We start from the raw sequence: 21967 nt of genomic DNA on the forward strand, positions 1-21967 counted from the left end.
CACAAAGTAAATAACTTCCCTTAGTTAAACTATACAGTTGGTAGAATCAAAACCAGAACTCAAGTTTTTAGACTCTTAGCAACATGTTAAAATCACAGCATCTTTTAAGGTGTCAGTTTTTCTTGTCATAACCACAGAACCAGTACTGTTAACATGCAGCATTATGCCTCGTTAGCAAGAGTGTATGTTTCCTTGAACAAACCTCAAGAAATTATACAGCTTTCTTATCCAGAACTGTGTGAGAATTGGCTGAAACATATGCCACTTAACCACAGTAGTGTTTTTTCTCTTACATTGTTGGGTTTATCTATTGCTTGTAACATAGGAAAAAACCTAATAATGTTTATAAAATGTAACATGAGTGTATTAACTGATGTTTCCTCCTTAGTTCTGTCTTGAAAAAATATTTGATCTCTAGTTAAAATACTGTATTGTATTATCTCAAAGTTACTTGAGAGAATAATAATTTTTAATAAAAAATGGTAAAAGGTATTCTTTTTATTCTAAAACCTTCAGTTTTACTAGGTTATTTTACTATTCAAAGAAAATATCTTGTAAACCTCAGAAATTATTTCACTGAGAAGCCAAACTAATTAAACTGGAATAGCCACTCATAATAAGTTACCTGAAGATGGCAAAATGGTTTTCATTTTCTTGAAATTTTTATGATGTATATGTAGGATTAGCTTGGGCTTGCTTAAATGGTTCTCTTCATCTCTGTTATTCAGCACCAGTTTTTTTCCTGACAGCTTTGATAGTGGAGCTTCTGGTTGCGAAGGTGTCAGGTTCTGTATCTTGGCATCTGACCTTAGTCATGCTCAGAATGAGCTCAAGGTTTCTGGTGTCATCGGATCCTTAGGGCTTCCTAATCCTTTGCTTTACCCATTTTCAGCTAAGTAGATTCACATGTAAATTGTTATTCTTTACTTAGGGATATTTAGCTAAACTGTTAAAAATATTTTCCTCTAATCATCTGGTGTGTGTGTTTCCTTTTTTGGGATTATATGCTGGGGTTCTGTTCTCTTATATACAAAGTAAAAACAGTGCCTTGTGGGAGAAAAGCGGGTCTCTTTACCATTCTTTCTGTGCCAGGAAAAAACCTCTTTATACAGGATGAAAGGTTTGTTTGAGGGTATGTTTTATTTTTCCTTAGGTTGTTCTGGAATATTTATTCATATATAAAGTAATAGAGTGAAAAATTTTTAGAAACCTGAATCTCTGTTTTTGTTCAAGTTTCTATGAAATGAAAAGATGAAAGAATGCAATAAACACCTCAGATATTGTGATGTACTTATTAGGAAGCAGTAGTGCCATATGAAAAGGAAGGGAATGATTTGTTCAGAATTGTCACAAATAGCCTGGAAGTTTATTGGGATGTTAATAATGCAGAAAATACTGGAAAGAAAATGTGAAATAATGGTCTAGTAAATCTAAATATGAAATAGCTTAAAAAATTCAGCCATTAAAGAGGTAAACATGAAATCTGTTCAGTACTACAGATGTCCGTATGTATTTGCTTAATTTGGCATGACTGGGGAAACAAAGATTAGAATGGCTTAAACGTAAAAAGGCAGTAGTTCTTGTCAAAGTTCACCATCTTATTCTTAAAAAATGGAAATAGGTTAACAGCTTTGTACTAAAATACTTTGGTTTCAAGTAGTAATCTGTACTGTGTGTAATATTAAAATGTTCTTTGCACAGTCTTAGCAACTCTTTCTCAAGGGCCAGCTAGTGTTGAATGTTGTCAGCCCATCTTTCATCAGCTGACACTAAGCAAGATAAAGTGGCGAGGAGAAATGATCATGATCCGAACTTGAATGCAGCTAAGAGAAAGTTTGTGCTGCTTAAAGTGTCCTCTGTGCCTCTGATCTTTCTGAGAACATGATTATCTATATGTAGTTAAAAACGAATACTGGTCTCGGTATGTTTCCTGTGGTGGTGACCCGAGACTGGCATTTGATATATCTGGTATATACCTGCTGTTTGATGGCACTTTTGCTTAGCTCATTGGCATACTTAATGTGCTATGTTGTACATGGTTCATACTACTTTGAATAAATTTAGTGTTAAGTTGAGCTGATCTTTCTCAACGTTTACTTTTTTTCGTGACACACAAGGATTGCTCTCTAATTAGACTTTTAACAGTGGAACTCCAGGATTCCGAGGCAGAAGAGTTTATCTGAAAATATAAAACCTGTGTTGGAGTTACATGCAGAATCCCAACACTCATAAGTAGGTTTATTGTAGTTGCAAAGAAAACTGAAAATATGAACGTATAATCATTTAGGCTGGAAAAGACCTTTGAGATTTAGTCCAGCTGTTAACCTAGAACTGCCAAGTCCATCAATAAACCATGTTCCTAAGCACTGCACCTACATGGTTTTTAAACACTGCTAGGGATGGTCATTCCACCACCTCCCTGGGCAGCCTCTTCCAATGCTTGACCACCCTTTCAGTGAAGACCTACTTCCTAATGTCCAATCTCAGCTTTCCCTGGCACAACTTGAGGCCGTTTCCTCTGGTCCTGTCATTAGTTATCTGGGAGAAGAGACTGATCCCCACCTGTCCACAGCCTGCTTTCAGGGACTTGTAGAGAGTGATAAGCTCTGAGTCTCCTCTTCTCCAGGCTAAACAAACTCAGTTCCCTCAGCTGGTCCCCATAAGACTTTTGCTCCAGACCCCTCAGCAGCCTCTTTGCCCATCTCTGGACACGCTCCAGCACCTTAATGTCTTTCTTGAAGTGAGGGGCCCACAACTGAACACAGGATTTGATGTGAGGCCTGACCAGGGCTGAGTACAGGGGGATGATCGCTGCCCTTGTCCTGCTGGCCACACTGTTTCTGATACAAGCCAGGATGCTCCTGGCCTTTTTGGCCTCCCGGGCACACTGCTGGCTCATATTCAGCCAGCTGTCAGCCAGCAGAAAGAGTAGTGTGTTTTTTTTCATCTATGGACATCTGAAAGGAATGGTTTTAACAGGCTGGGACAGCTAGATTAATTCAGAAAAATAACTGATTATCCTCTGTAACTGTCCAGTTAAGAAAAATCTTGTATCTGTTTTTGATAATCAGCTGTCAACCTGTCAAAACTGCTGGTTTGCATCCCTGGAAGCATATAATACATTGCTAATACAGAATTCTGCTTTGAATTAGTATTTTAGAGCTCAGCAAACTACATTTAAATAATAACAGAGTTACTTGGCTTATATTTGCACTCAACTTAAGAACCTAATTTTTTCAGATTCATTTTATTTTGGATGGTGCCTTTGTGATAGTATATTTTTAAGAAAGAAAAAGCTCAGTGGTTTGGGGTGGAAGGAAGGTGTGGGAAACAACCCTGAAAACATCGAGGTTGGGGAAGGAAGAGGGGAGAGGAGGTGCTCCAGGCACAGAGCAGAGCTTCACCTGCAGCCCATGGAGGATCACATTGGAACAGAAATCCACACTACAGCCCATGGAGGACCCCACACTGGAGCAGGTGAAGATGCCCTGAAGAAAGCTACAGCCCAGGGAGAGCAGGCTCCTGGCAGGAGTCACAGCCCATGGAGAGGAGCCCCTGCAGGAGCAGGTTTTCTGGCAGGAACTGTGGACCTGTGGAACAGTCTTTCCCTGAAGGACTGTGCCCTGTGGAAAAGACACACATGATCAGTTTGTGAAGAGCTGCAGCTGTGGGAAGTACCCACGCTGGAGCAGTTCATGAACGCTTGTCACCCATGGGAAAGGCCCCACTTTAGAGCAGGGGAAAAATGTGAGGAGGAAGGAGCAGCAGAGAGGAACTGTTGTGAACTTGAGAGCCCCTTATCCTTGTTCTCTTCCTGCTGTTTGGGGTGGGAGAGGAGGTAGAAGAGTCAGGAATGAAGGGTGAGGTTGAAGCCTGGCAAGAAGAGGTGGTAAGGTGATTTTAGTTCTGCCTTTCCCAATATGCAAATCTATTTTTGTTGGTAATAAATAACTTCCCTCAAGTTGAGCCTGGCTCACCTGTGACAGTAACTGGTAAGTGATCTCCCTGTCTTTATCTTGACCCACAAGTTTTCCCATCTTATTTCCCCAGCCCGCTCTGTCGATGGGGGTGCAAGAGTGTGACTGGGTAGTGGTAGCAGCCAGCTGAGGTCAACCTACCGCAGTGTGTTATTGAAAGCAGATAATCTCAAGAACCTGCCTACCAGAACTATGGTTGTGACTTAATGGCACGGGGAAAAGGAGGAACCATAATTGGTAATTCATAAGGGGTGGGGGGGAAGTTGTCTAGGTTGTTGGCACATGAACAGGATAGAGAGGACCTTGGTGTTGTAGGTAACAGGTTCATATTCACCTGCCAAAATGCTGCAGCGATGATTGACTCATGATGATCATGACATGATGACAGAACCAGGATACTGTAGGAAAAGTACTGTCTACAGTTTAAGTAAGTCTGGTGCAAATGTAAAAGAAAGGCATCATCTTGACATCTTGGTCACCTGTGTTCAAGAAACAGGTGTTCAGGTGAGAATGGTACAGAAAAGATGGGGTTGAATGTCATTAGAGAAAACCAGGTGGGCTAGATAAGCTTAGTGAAGTGTAAAGGCAGGGTAACAATATTCTCTGTAAACAGTTAGTGTTCATGGGGATAAGAACAATGTTGCCACAAAAGCAAACTGGAATAATTTGCCCTGAGTAAATCCAAATGAGAAATTAGAAGGTTAATTTTAACTATTAGCACAGTTGGTTTGAAAAAGCTTTAAAGCAGTTGGTGATCTGGGAAGAGGAGGAGTATGTGGTTGAAACCTCTTTAACTCTTGAAATGGAATTTAGTAACTTGTTTCAAGGAAATAGATGGTGTGTCTCCATTCAGTAGAAGACCGGACTAGATATGGGTGATCAGTTCAAGTCCTATATTCCCTTAAGACCAAAGTACATCATCTTCTGGTAAAATATAAAGTTACTTTAAAGTTTTCTAAATAAGTGCTACAAGTGAATATAGGGGTTTGGTTTACCTATAGTCATGGTATCAAATAAATTAAAATATTTTGAAGTACAACACGTGTAGCTTAGATGGTGAGAAGTCCGTATCTTAACTCCTAGCTTAGTTTACTACAAAATTGAAAGCAATGATGACTGAATTCAGAACTTTATCTACAATATTCAGATGTCTCCAGTAACTGTGATAGGTAATCAATTTAAATGTACGAGTTTACCTTTCCTTTTAAGAAAAGTGCCTTCTGCTGTTTGCAAGCTGAGCCATGTGAGCCGGATAAGACTTGGAAATTTTGGGAGAATTGAATACTGCTGACTACATTGTACTAATAAATGCGTATTAGATTATGATGAAATTTATTTAAGAGAACTATAGGATGTGTATTTTGTTCTCAAAATCTATTTGTACTTGTTTAAAACATCTAGCGCTCTCTCTTTTTTTAAGACTGTGAGCCAGAAGAGCTGACTGACTGGTCTATGGATGAGAAATGTTCCTTTTGTAACTTACACAAAGAAACAGTCAGTGTAAGTATGAACATGATATCAAGCATGACTCCCCAACACCCAGTCTTTGGTATGAAAGTAAGAATCAGAGAACTGGATTTTGCAGATAGGTTAATACTGCATTTTGACTTAAGGAGCCAAATGACTTTGGCTATGAGAGGGAGTGAGGTGGTTTGGCTTTATAGTAGATATCTTTAGTGGTTCTTCTTGACTCAATAGCTCAGTAATTGTATCTTGTACTACTAGTAGACTAACTTCTGATGTAGATGTTATAATCTTTGTATGTCTTCTAGGATCGTGCATCAGTTATCGGTTCTTCACAGTCAACGCCTACAGAGGAACTGTCATCTCAGGGCCAGTCCAACACTGATAAGATTGAATGCCAAGCAGAAAACTATCTAAATGCACTCTTTCGAAAGAAAGGTAATAAAAGCGTGTCTTTTATATTAAGAGATATAACACAAATCTAGAAGAATCAAATGATTTAGTGGAGATTTTGATTCTTAAGTAGTTTTCTGTTTGCCTACTGAATGCTGTTTTCCTTCTGTTGTTCTTTTGGTTTCCTTAATCTTTTTCTTCACTTACTTGAATCACCAAATGAAGCACTATTCTTCCTACTTGCTGTTAGTCCTATTATATTGTGTGTTATTCTCTTGAATCCCTGTTCATTATATTTTATTGGGTTGTTTACCATGAGCTGCTACTTTGTCTTCATGCCAACATCAGGTGCCATTTTCTGGAATTTTAAATGTTTTCTGTTCCTAAACTTTCACTTCTGAGTTTCAGCAGGAAGACCATTTTAGGTGAGAGAATGTGTCTTACAGATTACAAAATGGAATTTGGGATCTTGCACAAAAGCTGTTACTTCAAATACATTCAAGTCAGAAGCTGAAAATTCTTGTCAAAATATAGTATTTAGTAGCTCATTAATTCTTTTACTATCCTTGTTCTTTGGCACTCAGCAAGTTATAGCAGTACATGAGTGACTGCCAAGTCAGCTTGGTTCATGCAAGTTACTTAACTAGTCACTATCAACAGCAGCAAAAATCCTCATTTTCTTCCTTAAATTTCTGTGCAATAATGTGAATGCACCTCTCCACAGTAACTACAACTTTCACAGATTTTTCTTGGATTTGGTAGGTGTACTTGGGTATTGAAATAGCTGAGTATGATTAGGGTGACAGCCCTCTCTTGCTCTAACAAAGAATTAGTGTCAGGCACATTCTTTTCCTTCACATAGATGGATGAAGAAAACAAAATTTTCTCCCCTTTACCTGCTGTAGCAGTAAGAGATTACTATGTCCTTGAACCTGGAGTGGGTGGAAACTTTTTCTGTATGGGACATCTGTCTGTTCAGCCTATGTTTTGCTTTGGACTTCAAAGAACTTTAAATGGAGTTCAACAGCATTTGGAGTCCATCTTCATTCCCTGGCTTTCATTAAAACCAACTATTTTCCATTTGAAATAATATGTCCACTGAAGCTGCACCTCATTATTTCTGAAATTCTTATATTTTTATCTTAGGCCTAGTTGAATGATATCTCCCTGGGCAGGTATTTTAATTCCTTCAAATTTCTACTTTCTCAGATCTTTTCTTGGTCTTGATGTACAATGTTTTTCAACATGCACTTGCTTTATGCTTCTGCTGGAGATGCTGTTTTTTGATACTCCTTGAGAGGAACTTTTATCGTGGGAGAAGTGAAACTTGGCATGACCTCAACTTACCAGAGTGAGTGACTTCTGTGAAGTTTTTCACAATGAGCTCTTGGCTTTTAGCATCTTCCTTAGGTTTTTTGAGCTGCCAGATCAGTAATGCTGGGTTAAAAAGGTTTTGTCTATTTAAAAACAAAAATAAAGCCTTTACTGATTGTTACTGTGATTCTCTAAAGGACTTGTGTATTCTTGGGTAAGAAGAGGTACTTTGCTGGAGAGTTTTCTAAGAATACTGCTTCAGTTCAGGTTCCAGCAGTCTCTTAAGTTGTTCAAATTATGGGAAGTTGAAAGGAAAAAAAACTTTGTATCTGCAAAGGGCACGTGAAACCAGTTTGTGAGGTGTTTAAGTAATTATCTTGGCTTTGTAGGAAGAAGATGAAGAGTTTTACCAGGAAAATTCCAAATCTGCTTTCTGAATTTTTGAAGGTTTTGAGATCAGTTATCAACTTAGGAAAAAAGGAATTAAAAAAATCAAGTAATTGTTTAGCTAAGGAACAGTTACTATACCTGGTAGTAAAACAGATGCCCTTTCATTGTCAAAAAAAAAAAAAAAAAAGTAGTAGTGGAATTTGTGGTTGACTGTCTTTAAAATGGAAGTAGCACTTGTTTTGCTTGTTTTGATTGCAAACTCCTCCTCAAGGCTATATATTATCTCTTAATATTATACCTAGCACAGTTTAATTTAGGGTCTCTGTGAACAACTTCTAAAACTAGTGAGCAAATTTGAGAGTTGTGTTTATTGTTCTCATTATCCTTCTATTTTAGATTGTTATTAATTATTAGTAAATAATTAAAAAATAGTATATGGCTGGATTTTTTAATTTGAAGATTTTTTTGTTGTTGGGGGCTTTTTATGTGTGTGGTGTGGTTGTTTGTGTATGTGTGTGAGGTGTTTTTTACATTGGGAAACTACCTCAGATCTCAAAATATGCAACCAGGTTATATCATTGTCTACAACATACAGCACTCAGGCATTCATAGATGAGGATCTGTCTGCAGAATATCAGATGAAGATGATTCCTCTTTTCTTTTACAAGGATGATAGAATTACAACCAAGCTGGGTAAACGCGAGAGGCTATAAGTAATAAAATCTTTATATTAGGAACTTGTCTTCACTATGTCTGTAGGAAAGGCCTATCCTCGGCAGACACCTCGGTAAAGTAATTTTTGTCATCAAACACTGATAGTTTCCATTAAACAATATATCTGAAACTCAGATGCTTTCTTCCTAAGTGTGACATCTCTTTAGCCATTTGGTGTTGTAAGCAGAGTAGACTGTGATACTTTTCCACTTAAATAACATTAAAAAACATCAATTTTCTTTTGTCAAAGAAGCAGTTAAGAAGAAAAACTGTAATGTGCTTTAGAAAATACATATTAGTCTTCTTTTGTTTGTTTGTTACTATGAGTATTATAGAATGTGGCATGTGGCAGGACCATAGCTATTTAAGAGCTCAATCAGACATTTCAATCGTGGATTATTAATTTTCTGTGTTGCCATGATCCTCATTGTGCGTTCTTGGAAGCTTTTTTTCCATGCATATTGTGACCTCTTTAAACAAACAAACAAACAAAAAAGGTCATTTAAATATATTCAGGGCTCTGAATCAGGTTCTATCTTCAGGACATGACCAACCAGATAAAGACAGAGACCTGAAAAGCTTTTGTAGAAATTAAGGAATGGAGCCACAAAAAGGGAGAAAATGGTCAAGATTACTTGAATCTTCCAGATTCTCTGGGCAGCTCGGTCAAGTATCTTTAGTGCTGTGTTTTCCATACCAAAATAATTTCCCTGGAAGTTTTTTGAAGTTATTCCTAGTTTCTAGATATCTGTCCTGTGTTCTGAAATATTTCCATTCCTAACTAGGGCTTTTTACACCACACTGTATACCTGCATTTAACTCTCTGAGTTCTTCTGTTCTTTGCTTGATTATAGCTCAGATACATAAATGTCACGAGCTGGTTATGCTTCTTGCATGGTGTATATAGAAGTTGGCAAACCTGTGAAAATGTAATTTTGCACACATAATGTCAGACTACAAACAAGTGTTACTTTCTGAGGTGTAGTTTTGAGATGTACACACTACTTGATCCAATACACCTGCAGTTTCCTTTTTATTAATAATTTTAAGAAATCTAATTTGTTCTTTCAAAGTCTGAAAGGTTTTCTGTAAAAACTGAGAACTCTGTCACAGCTTGTGCTTCAAAACTTATGTGAAATCCCCGCTGTCAGTCTTCCTCAAGGCAATCAGGAAAGAATGTTTAGCGGCATTTCAGCTGCTCTCTTAAGCAAGTAAAACATACTTGTTGTGTTGACTGCCCACCAGTGTTACTGTCTTCACTGTCTTCCGGATTTTTTGGTCATTTACAACTACATTTAAGAAAATCCTTAGAGATATGACTATATGTAGAGTATCGAAAATTACCATCCAAGCAGAGGAAGGAAAAACGTTGAATGTGTTTATAAGAACACAAGACTAGAGTGAACTTGGCCCTTATTCTTTTGGTTGATCAGTTAAGTTAAACTAATCGTGTTACATGGCTCAGAATAAATTACCATATTCTGTTTTTAACTTGCTGGTGATCTGATGGTGAGTTGGACAAATTTATGGGTAGAGCTAAGAATATTGCTGGGACAGTTTGGATGTTGAGGTTGGGTCATTCTAGAAAATGTGGGCTTTTTTTTGAAAAGGGGAGATCTGGAGTGAAAACAGGAAACACAGTGATAAGTAACTAGGTGTTCTTAATTCTACTACACGCACGACAGGATTATATTGTACAAAGGGGTTGTGGTTTCCTGCTGATTTCCACTGCCTTTTGATGTTGTATCAGAAGAGAAATTAAGTCACTATTTTGACTTTTTAGTGAAAAAATACTGGTTTTTCAAGAAATAGAGCACTACTGTGAACACTATTTTGGGAACTTTTAACTCTTGGTTCATTGTCCTGCTTGTGCACATGTGAACTATCAGTTAAATCAGTCATTATTTTGTGCATTGCAGTCTAATGAACACACATAGTGTTAATGTACAGAATACTTAAGAACAAGAATTTTAATAGTTACAAGGTGGTGCAATACATAAATTAAGGACTTAATCCTAAATGTGAGCTTTGAATTACAATAAATCATTGCAATTAGTCATAATTACACATAATCTTTACTACTGTCTTGACAATGTTGACAATTAGAAGCAGAAAATATCAGTTTACATCACACAAATGTATCATTTAGCTTTTTCTTATCCTAATATCAGTAGATCTGATCTGAGAGAAACTAGAGGAATATCAGAGCTGCCTTTTACTCCAAATCCTTAAGAGACTCTTCTGCTGGGTTTGAAGTAGTATGTAGATACATACATGATCCATGGAGTAAATACATCCGCCTTGTGTTTTAAATTAACTACATGAAAAACAGAAGTTTAGACAGATGTAGGCATGTAGATTTTAAACTTTGTAAGTGGCTATAATAATGACTTCTGGAATCTTAGAATAAAACATAAAATGTCATAGAATAAAGACTTTTTAGGTCATACAAAGTATATCTGGTGCCATCTGCTGATAATAATTAAGAAATATTTCCTAGTGATACTAAGCTCAGAGACCTAACTTCTCTTACCCCAAAATACATTAAGTTGCATTTAAAAATTTTAGACAACTAATTACAAATTTCCCATGTTTAGTGAGACTTTACCACTGTGAACTTAAAATTACAGGTATCTACATGTTTTCGTTGTACCATTATAATAAAAATATGGACTTACAGCCATTGAATGTAAGTAATTAGACTTTATGTAATGCACTTCAAGTGCGTGTACCCGATTGTGATCACTCGGGAGTCTTGTATTGATAAAACATTATGTCAAAGTTGCATTTAGCCTTAAAAAGTCTGCTTTCTTTCACAAATGTACAGTGTGTGAAACCAAAAACAAGTATATGAAACCATACAACTTTTTCTTCATACCTTTGATTATCTAACATCTCTCTTGCTTCTGTTCTATGTCATTTGGAGAGCAGTGGGAAATTATTTCGAACTTAAATACTCTAAATAACTTCTATTATGAGGAAGAAGTAATGTATGCACAGCTTCATTCTCTATTAGGAAGCAAAGCAGTATTAATAGGAATGGATCAAGAGTGGCTTTCTAGTACCTCTGAGGAGGTTACTGAGAAGACAGGGTCAAACTCTTTACAGTGGTGCATAGCAGGACAATGGAATATTACAGACAAATTGAAACGAGAGGCTCTTTTTTACGTAAGGAAAAATGAGGACAGGCAAGCAGTGGAACAGGCTACCCAGAGAGGCTGTACAGTCTCCATCCATGGAAGTATTCAAGACCTAACTGGATAAACTCCAGAGCAACCTGATTTGATCTCAGTCTTCCCTGCTTTGAGCAGGCTGTTTTACTAGAGACATCCCAAGGTCCTTCCAACATGAACTACAATTCTGTGACTTGCACAACAGAACAGTCAATGTGATACTGACGCGATTTGCATTTATGGCAGTTAAGCTTAGACTAACTGTGGTCTAGCCCCATAGCTTGAGTATGCATTAGCAGGAAGAACACCTCAGATGCACCCCTGGAGCACATCTTCTAGATTATATGCTCTGAAATGCTCCCCACTGCCCCAAGTAATACTTTTCTAGAGTAAATTAACTTTAAACCTGTAAACTGCCAGTAGCTGTAGCAGTTGAATAGACAAGAATTTTTCCTGTATTTATTCTTCTATAGGGAGTATTTGGAAATTATTAGAAAAGAAATAAAACTAATACTAAAGAAAATGTACGAGCAAAAAAATAAATCCTTTGGTTTTCCACGTAGGTCAAAAGATGATTTTGCTTCTAGCGGAAAAGAAGGCTTCTCCTGCAAGTGTCTGAATGCAAATAGTCTTGAATATTAACAGTGTGAATTGTCTAAAATGGAATAAAAAAGCAATAGAAACCTGGCAGTTCTATAATAATTGATGCTGGGGGTGGTGATTAATAAGCAGGAATTTATTCCAGGCTGTTCTGTTGTGTTTTTCAGCTAATGGTAGGCGTCCCCTGTGTTTTATGATCTTTTGCTTTTTAAAGGCACAGACCATGCCAGGTTGTAAAATAACTAATCTTTCCCATTTGCACTCATGATCACCTTTTCTCCAAAAATCTTCAAAGAAGTTTTTCTTGGGTACATGCAAAAAACTAATTTGTCTATATAAGCAGGGTCCTTCTAGACCAGTTATTTGGTAGGCTATTTAGTGTTGGTGATGTTCTGTCTATTTCATTTTGTATGAAATGGTTGTCAGATTTCTGTTTGCTTGTGTTTGGGTATGTTTTTTGGTGTTTGTTTGGTTTTTTGGTGTTTTGGGTTTTTTAAGCTAAACTATTGATCAGTAGCTTTCATTGTCTAGAGCTAAGATTCCCCTGTCATGCAGACACTTTAGTTCCTATATAATTCAGTTTTTCAATTCCATCTCTTAACTTTCCTCATTTTTGTTATTTTTTTGTATGTAGATGAGCATTTTTACGCATGTTGCCCTACTGCTTCAATATCTTCTGCTGAATTTTTTTTCTTTCCTTTTAAGTATGTTTCTAGGATAATAAAATTCCAGTTGAACATTTATTGGACTCTTTATTTAGGAATTGGAAAATGCCAATAAACAAATACCTGTGCCTGGGTGCTACATGATAGGGAGAGATCTTTTTCTTTGTAGGTATCCCCCATCATTTAGAATTTCACCTCATACCTCTTCTAGAAATTCTTATCAATTTTAGAAATTTTGTTAGAGATCTTGTTGAGAGATTGTCAGAAGATAGTGCTTCAACCATACGCAGACTTGTTTTGTCATGCCTTGGATAAGGTTTGTTGAAGCCAAGATGTATAGCATATACTCAGTCTTTGAAAATGCTGGAGCTTTACCTTACCTCATAAAGCATTATAAGTATTATAAAGTACCAACCAGAAGGTAATAACAAGAAGCATCTAGTCAGATTCCCTCTCATATGCTTTACACAGCAGATCGCATATGTGCATGTTTGTAATTCTTGCAATACTCTGAAAATGAATTCTCAAAATGGATATGTTTTGAATAAACCTGAAACAAACAAACAAAATCTGTGCATTCATCCTAAACTGGAGCAGCATTCTTTGATCTGTTTCAGTGGCCACTCTCTTCCTAGTAGATGGTTAAAGCTTCATTGGCATAAAATGATTGAATAATATGCTGTGTGATCCTCCAAGCTACCTATAAGGAAATTTACACTTTGCATGCAAACCTACCTGATCCACTCCTTTCAGTTTCTCCACTTCTATGAAAACAAAACTCAATTTATTATTTGTCTTACCTGTTTCAGACTAAGTATCCTAGTAACTGCCACCATATCCTTTAGCGTTTCTTTCAGGCAATCAAGGCTGACCTATAAGCTAATTCTTCATATCACATTCACACTCAGTTTAAATCCCTGTCCTTTCTTGATGAAAACTGTTTCACTTATTACCTATGAACTCAAGGATGGGCAGTGGTTAAAACATTAAAAAGGGTATTTTTATTTGTGTGTGCAGAGTTGAAGAAGGAAGAGTGGGATAGTAAAATGAGTACCAGTATTGCCACTTGAAGGAAGAACATAGATCCTTGAATATAGGCAGTTGTGCTTCTCTTGTGAAATCAAGTAATGCATTGACGAGTAATGCAGCTTACTTTGAGTGTCTTAATTGCATTGTTATTTATGTGAAGTTACACATATGTATTTTGTTGATCTTTCTGGTACTTCCTATTAGGATTCTTTTCAGTGATTCACAAGTGTAGTTTCATCTATGCTTGTTAATAAGAAGTTTTAATTATTTTAATGTTGTCTGTCAGCTAGAAAAAAAGTCATAGGTGTCTCATGTTTGATTCTTTTATTGGATCGAAAATGAAATACTTCTTTCCATGGGACTGTTACATACACAGACAAAAAATAAGGTACATAAATTTAGAATAGGAACTGAAGCTTTTTTGCCAAACGTTTTCCTTGGTAACACTTTGAAAATGTCCTGGAAACGTCCTGAAAATCCTGTAAGATTTTACAATAAAAAATTTACAATTTTATTGTAAAATTCAGTTGCTTGTCCTGTACAAATTGTAGTAAAACATTCCAGGTAGCGTCATATTGGTTTTAACGTTATAATCCTGCATCTATGATGGCGATTGTAATCTAATACATAGATGAAACAAATTTTTCTTTTTTTTTTAACATGAGCTCCTCAGAAGTCCAACTGTTCTATGTTATGAAAATGATTAATCTATAGAACTGCACTTCATTAATTATTTTTGTTATGGTTCTTTGAAAGTAACTTATTTATGTATTAATTCATAGCTTTAACTTCCACTGTTTTTATTCAAAACTATTTCAAAACTGAAAATGAAGAGTCAGCAAATGAGAGTTCAACTTAAAAACAATAAATACAGATGCTGACTCGCATACCTGTAGTATTTATCTATCCACATAATTTTACTTGCCTGCTGTGACAGAGGAATAAGGTAAAAGTTACTGATGTGTGCTAAACATGTCCTTCTAAGTGACCTCCAGTAGGAATGCTCGTAAGAGAAACTTAGTAGATATCTGAATTAATGTTTGTTACATGTGTACTTATACACACACTTATTGTGCTTATAAGAAGTATTTATATAAGGAAAAATAATTGGGGTTTTTAATACATCTATTGCCTGTGTTGTTTTTTTTATTCCCAGATCTTCCTCAGAACTGTGATCCTAACATTCCCCTAGTTGCTCAGGAATTAATGAAAAAAATGATCCGTCAGTTTGCAATTGAGTACATTTCAAAAAGTAGCAAAATTCAAGAGAACAGAAATGGTTCATCATTTGAGCCAAGTCTGATATGTAAAAGTATCCAAATGAACCAAACTGAAAACTCCCTTCAGGAAGAACAGGATAGCCCTCTAGACCTCACTGTGAATCGAACTCAAGAACAGAATACTCAGCAAGGTAAATTTCTATATCTGATTATCTGTATTTTGCTGTTATTTATTACCATGTTATGTCTTATTGCCTTAAAAACATAAGTATGTGTCTGTATCAAGTATCTGTATGTTTTGTCTTCCCAAATTAGTAATTAATCGGAGGGGGGGGATATTATTCTGTGTTATTAAAATAAGGTTGAAGGAAAATTGGTGTTGCATCCACTTAACAGTTAGAAAACCCATACATTTTCCTTTAAACACCAAGAAAATGGTTAGAGAACTGTTAAAACAAAACAAAAGCACCAACACATTCTTTCTAGAAACATTTTTCATATTGGGTTAGCAGATAAATGTTATTACTCCTGAGTGCCTGTATTAGATAATTTGGAACTTTTCAGCTTTAGAATACTGAATCTAAGTCAGCTCACCTGTGGCTGTCACAGGTAACAGTACTTTAAATTTTTGTTGAAAAAATGGCTGTTAAGAAGCCTTCTGAGGAAAGAGAAAGATAATGGAATTTCAGAGAGCAAAGATCATTCTGTCTGTGTCTGCCCTTGGACAATTTGATTCTTTAAATACAGGCTGGTTAGAATGATAGAAAGATTAATTTGGGAGGAAACTTCCATACTTCGTGGAAATTTAGTAATTTAAATTCATTAAATATAAATTAAATTTAAAGAATATAAATTAATCATTACAGTTCAGTGCAACTTTCTTAATTGAGGGTAAAGCTAGAAAAAGAAAAATAAATTCTGTCTCATTATCATTTACAAAAAAGGAAATAATTTCTTTGCTTCAAGGAATTGCTATCCAGAACTGATAACAGTATAATCACAAGAGTGGTTTGGACTTTGAACTTTATTTGGATTAGCAGCAATTTTCAGGTAGGGTTGTTACTGTCACGTGCAACTGACAGTGGCAAAAGCAGCATTTGTCTCTTACAGATACAAGGGTCCATTTTAATCCAAAAATACTGCAGAGCAAAGGGAAAAGTTTACCTGTATATCACATACCATACTAAAAAAGTTAAAAGTTTTTTAAAAGATAATAATGTATTGGTCAGAATGAAAGCAGATTTCATGTGTTTGTGCTTAATGATGTGGTCTTTAATTAGATGATGTATCCTTTGAGGGTGGGAACTCTGACATAATTTACCTTGCTAAATACACCTGTTCTAGATCAAATTTTCAGCATCCTTTCTCTTTGACAGCAGAAGTATTAAGAAATTGTGGAATTCCCACTTTTATTCTGTGTGATCAGCAGAAACCAGTTCATGCCTGCATTTAGCAAATACCTTGTACAGATTAAATCCTGAGTTGTGTTTCCACATTTCTCTGCTCTGAATGGATTACAAATTTTAGAGATTTATAGTTGGCCAGGGTGAAGCATGTTTCTTTTGCAAGAGCAATAAAAAGTACTCTCCTGATATCAGCAATATAGCCTGTTGCTTACTTCAGCAAGTGGTTATAAAGAACAATTAGTTTAAAATGTCCGTGCAGGAGCCAAGTCCCCAAAGACAAGTTTTGGGCCTTGCTGAGCCCAGTGAATTAAAGGGAAGGCAGAGGGTGAGCAAGGCAGGGATGGGAAGAAAATTCTGCTGCCACCCTGAGGTATTTGAAAATCCATTAATCTTTTGTCCAAGAAAAACTTAGAGAGATTGAGGTATTAAACCCTCTTTTTATATCGTTTGAATTCTTCTTACAGTGAAGCTTAAACAGCAAGTTTAGAATTGCATGTCTTCAGCAAAACATCTGAGGCTGAACTCATTCAGCATACATAGTTTACTATGTAAAACTTGTATGCTCTGTAAGATACTGTAGATTCTCAGAACATACGTGGCCATGTTTGCTGGAGCGCTTTGCAGATGTTAGATCCTAGTCTCGCTGTAAAGTTTAGAGCTACTGAAATGAGAGGAAGTATGGAAATGAAACTATAGGTGGAGAAAGGTTTTCAGCCATCGTCTGTTGCCTACTAGGGAAGCAGTGTTGCGCTTCCTATTTCCCATGAACATTGGGTTCGAGCTCTCTTAGCTTTCCACTGTGGTAGTAGCAACACAAGCAAATAGGATCAACATGGAAAAAGTCAGCCTGCTTGTATTCGTTGTGTGCAATGATTCATGAAAAGTTCTTTCAACTAGCTGTTGTCAGGGTCTATGTATCATTATTCTACCTGCCCCTCACTTCTGTCCTTTTCCTAAGAAAGCTTGGATATATTGGAGTGCTACATACCTATAGTAGGGAATTGTGAAACTTTCTAATTGCATTATTTAAAAAATACATTAGTCTGTGTCTAACATAGCATACTGCAGTCTGGAGACTCATAAAGGCTATATCATGGTTCCCTTCTAAGAAGTATCTTTTAATTGACATGCAGCTCTTTATTTGCTGTTTGCAATTCCTGTTACAATTTCCAAATGAACTATAGTAGAGTAGGAAGTTCAAATTTGTATGTTACTCTGATAGATCCTCAAAATCAATCTTTTTAATTCAAATCCTGTGAAGCAGATCATGATGTAAATATAAATATTTCAGATAAATTTTCTGTTTAGGCAGGTATTTTGTGTTTACAGTAGTTGTCTTTAAAATGAATGATCTAAATAGCCAAACAGTCTTTGTTCATTTGCTAGGGCGATGATTCTTGGGCTTAAGTTCAGAGGAAGGAGTCAGATTTATTTTCCAGGTCACTAGAAGTATTTTTTGCCACTGAGCAGATCCAAGCTAAGTGCTAGCTCAATATTGAAGAAAGATTCTCTCGCTGAAGATGTCTGGATAATCTTCATATAAGAAAGCTTCTTACTTCGCTGCAGTATCTGTAGGCCGTATCTGGAGTACGCCCAAAATACTCAGGGCTGGCCTTTCCAGACCTGATACACCTGTGTATTGGGTTTACATGGCAAATTTTGGTAGCTGGCATCTTTGAGGAGAGGTCAGGGGCTGGCTGCCTTAGACACAGCCAGCTCTGCAACAGGCCAAAGTGGAGCACATCAGTGAGGTTTGCAGTGCCTCTATTTAAGGAAGAGCAAAAATGCTGGACACTCACAGGAGGAGCGAGAAACGGCAGGATGAACAACAAAGTCAGAGGAGAAGGAAGAGGTGCCTCGCGCACCATAGCAGTCATTTCCCTGCAGCACAAGGGAGAAGGCCACAGTGGAGCAGGTGTTCCCCTGCAGCTCATGGAAGAAAACACTCTGTAGCAGGTAGTCATATCGCAGCCCATGGAAGACCCCACATCGGAGCAGCTGGATATTTCCTGAAGGAACTGCAGCCTCTGAAGAACCCACGATGGAGCAGGGGAAAAGTCTAAGGAAGAAGGTGCTGTAGAAAAGAGTTGTAATGACTGTAACAGTCATTCCCAATTCTACTTGTGCCACCTGGGGGTGAACGGGAGAGGTCAAGGAACTGGGAGTGAAGTTGAGCATGGGAAAAAGTAGGATGAGGAAGTGCTTTAATTTTTGTCGTCTTCTTATTATCCAAATCTATTTTCATTTGCAATAGATTCATTTTCCCCAAGTCTGTTTCACCTGTGATGGTAATTGGTAAGTGATCTCCCTGTATTTATCTTTCCCTGTTCCCCAGGGCTCAGTACTGGGGCTAGTCATGTTTAGTATCTTTATCAATGATCTGGATGAGGGGATCAAGGGCACCCTCAGTAAGATGACACCAAGTTGTGGGTGGGAGTGTTGATCTGCTTGAGGGCAGGCTGGCTCTGCAGAGGGATCTGGACAGGCTGGACTGATGGGCAGAGGCCAATCGTATGAGGTTGAACAAAGAGGAGCTGGGTCCTGCACTTGGGTCACAACGACCCCATGCAATGCTATAGGCTTGGGGGAGAGTGGGTGGAAAGCTGCCTGGCTAAAAAGGACCTGGCAGTGCTGGTTGATGGCCAGCTGGACATGAGCCAGCAGTCTGCCCAGGTGGCCAAAAAGGCCAAGAGCATCCTGGCTTGTATCAGATACAGTGTGGCCACCAGGACAGGGTAAGTGGTTGTCTCCCCCTGTTACTCAGCACTGGTGAGGCCGCATCTTGAATATGTGTTCAGGTTTGGGCCCCTCACTACAAGAGGGACATAGAGGTGCTGGAAGGCCCAGAGAAGGGCCGTGAAGCTGGTAGAGGGTCTGGAGCAAAAGTCTTATGAGGAGCAGCTGAGGGAACTGGAGTTGTTCAGCCTGGAGAAGAGGAGACTCGGGGGACCTTATTGCTCTCTACAGCTGCCTGAAAGGGGGTTGTGAACAGGTGGGGGTCGGTCTCTTCTCCCAGATGACTAGTGAGGAAATGGCCCCAGGTTGCCAGGGGCGGTTTAGTTTGGATATTAGGAACAATTTCTTCATTGAAAGGGTGGTCAAGCATTGGAAGAGGCTGCCTAAAAAAGTGGTGGAATCGGCATCCTTAGAAGAGTTCAAAAATGGCGTAGGTGTGTAGTGCTTAGGGACATGGTTTAGTGATGGATTTGGCAGTCCTGGGTTAATGGTGGGACTTGATGGTCTCAGAGGTCTTTTCCAACCAAAATGATTCTATCATTGCATTTTGATGACCTTTTTAATCTTATTTGTCCCTGCCTTCCTGTTGAGGGGAAGTGAGAGAGGGGCTGGGTAGGTGCCTAGCTACTGGCCAAGGTTAACCCATTGCACTTCTGGTACCGAATCATTCAGTGCTGTATTTGAGCACTGGCATTTAGGGATATCCAGTTGACACCTGACTGATAGCAAAGTCCCAGATTGTGCTCTACTTTCTTCTACATGTGGAAGTGTGGTAACTTGGCAGGGCACTTTAATTCCTGTGCATCTTGGTGGTAACTAAACAGGCAGTTACTTTGCCGTCAGTCAATTAGAAGCAACTGTCTCCAGAAGTACTTGTATCTTTTGTGCTCTTTTTTTTTTTTTTTTTTTTGTAATCCATGTAACTCTTAAGACTCTCCAGGCCTTGAAAAGAATACTCTGTATAGTGAAAGACAATTTGTTTTGCATGCACTGCACCTAAAAAAAATAGGGTGTTATTGTGTGTTTTTGCAATATTACTTGTCCTCCAAACTAAGCCAATGAAGAAGCAGCATCGTTGCAGAATAAAACACTGAGTGAGGAACAGTCTTGCAGTATCCTGCAGCGACTTTCTATTTTCTTGTGCACTCATGATGCTGAGCTCTGAGGAGGAGTGTTCCCAGCAGCATTTAACTTTGATGCAGCTGTTTCTTTCCCTTGCTAGGTGTGGGAGAGTTGATAGTTCTCATGATGCAAAGCAAAATGACTTACAAAAGGCAGAAGTATAAGATACAAATAAATAATCTGTTCATCTAGCTGCACAAGCTTATTCTTGTTGCTGTATCTACTGGGAACATACTGGGAATGATAGTGTGTGAACATAGCAGAAAAACGCAAGAGAATTTGCATAATTTCCTTGTTTCGTTGATCCATCATAGACTGGAAGACATCAAAAGGTTGCTGGCAATGTGTGATGCATGAACTTTTTACCACTATCCTGTAGCTTTGTTGTTGTTGGATTATTCATATTTTTCCTACTTCTTCAATAATAGCCAAGTCAAAAATTCTGTTTTAAGTAATTTAAAATAGCATTTTATTATCCAGTTTAACAATACGCGTGTAACTTCACCGAAATTTATAGCAAAATAAGGGCTTTTCAATAACAGATGAGAAATTGGAAACAATTCTTAATTTCTGAAAAGTGGTTTCATGTCTCTTGAAAATCCATACTGCAGTTAGTATAGCAACTGGGATCACAGCATGTGTGGCCTCTTGATAGCTATGTTCAGGGCTATAGAAAGAATTCCAAACATTACTGAAAATAACTTTTTATTTTCTTAATACACTGGTTTTGCCATATGTATTGGGGAAAATATTGTGTGTGCATTTTGAAGGTACACATGCCATGTTCCCAAAGATAAATTGTATGAGCTGTAAATATATTCAAGAAACAGTTTGTTTAATACTTCTGCATGAAAAGGTCACCCTAAAAAAGTACATTTTTGAGGGGAGTAGGTGTTTGTTTCTTCCTTGGCTGCCATGGTGGCAAATTGCCAAGCTCCTTGTCAGACACTCGCTTGCTTGCTTCCCTCTCAGTGGCACAGGGGAGAAAACGGGAAGAACAGGAAGGAGAGCTCATGGGTTAAGGAAATAGTTGTTGCTTACTGCTTGCCATTATGAGCACAACAGACTCCGCTTGGGGAAAATTAACTGCAATTATTGCCTATTAAGTATTTAATTATTAATTCAGGTAGTGGAAACAAAAAAACCCCTCATTACAACACCACCTTTCCTCCTCCCTTTCCCAGGCTCAGCTTCACTCCAGATTCCCTTGTGACCCCTGTGGTGCAAGGGGAATGGATGTGGGGTGTCCACAGTCTGTATCCAATGGTTTCTCTCTGCCATTGGGCTTCCTTCTGCTGTTTTCTCATTCTTTCTGATCCCCTTTTCTCTCTCCATCTAGCACTTTTTACCCTTTCTTAAGTATGTTTTCCTAGAGGTTCTGCCCAAATAGCTGCTGGGCTCAGGTGTGCGCTGCGGTGGGTCTGCTGCAACCAGCTAGAGCCATCTTTGTCGGCACAGGGCACTCCTGGCCTCTCCTCGCAGATGCTGCCAAGACCTTGCCATGGACACCCAATATATAGCCATAAACTTTTCATCTGGCGGTTTTTCATTTTACAAAATAGCATGTCAGGTCAGCAAAAGGGGGCTAGTCAAAGCAGTAGGTAAGAACTGATAAAAGGCTTTGGCATTCTTACTGCTAGTTTTGTGAAAACATTGTTTCCACATACAGCAGCACAGAAAACAGCCAGTGAAAGGCAAGGCATCAGAAAAGGTATTGAAGATGAGATAATGTCATTTTGTTGCTGTGACAAACCTTGTTGAAGT

General features: G+C 37.9%; 1 protein-coding gene across 11 annotated transcripts in view; it reads left to right on the forward strand.

Moving 5' to 3' along the window:
* The window catches only part of LCORL (ligand dependent nuclear receptor corepressor like), an 85741-nt gene that overhangs the window by 30454 nt on the left and 33320 nt on the right, over positions 1-21967 (forward strand). For all 11 annotated transcript variants that reach the window (XM_080371786.1, XM_080371789.1, XM_080371790.1 and 8 more), the window contains 3 exons: positions 5398-5477; positions 5750-5879; positions 14876-15130. In XM_080371786.1, coding sequence (XP_080227912.1) covers positions 5398-5477; positions 5750-5879; positions 14876-15130 — 465 coding nt within the window. The remainder of the gene's footprint in view (positions 1-5397; positions 5478-5749; positions 5880-14875; positions 15131-21967) is intronic.

Source organism: Falco punctatus, assembly GCF_963210335.1.
Source record: "Falco punctatus genome assembly, chromosome: 1".
NCBI classification, from domain to species: domain Eukaryota; kingdom Metazoa; phylum Chordata; class Aves; order Falconiformes; family Falconidae; genus Falco; species Falco punctatus.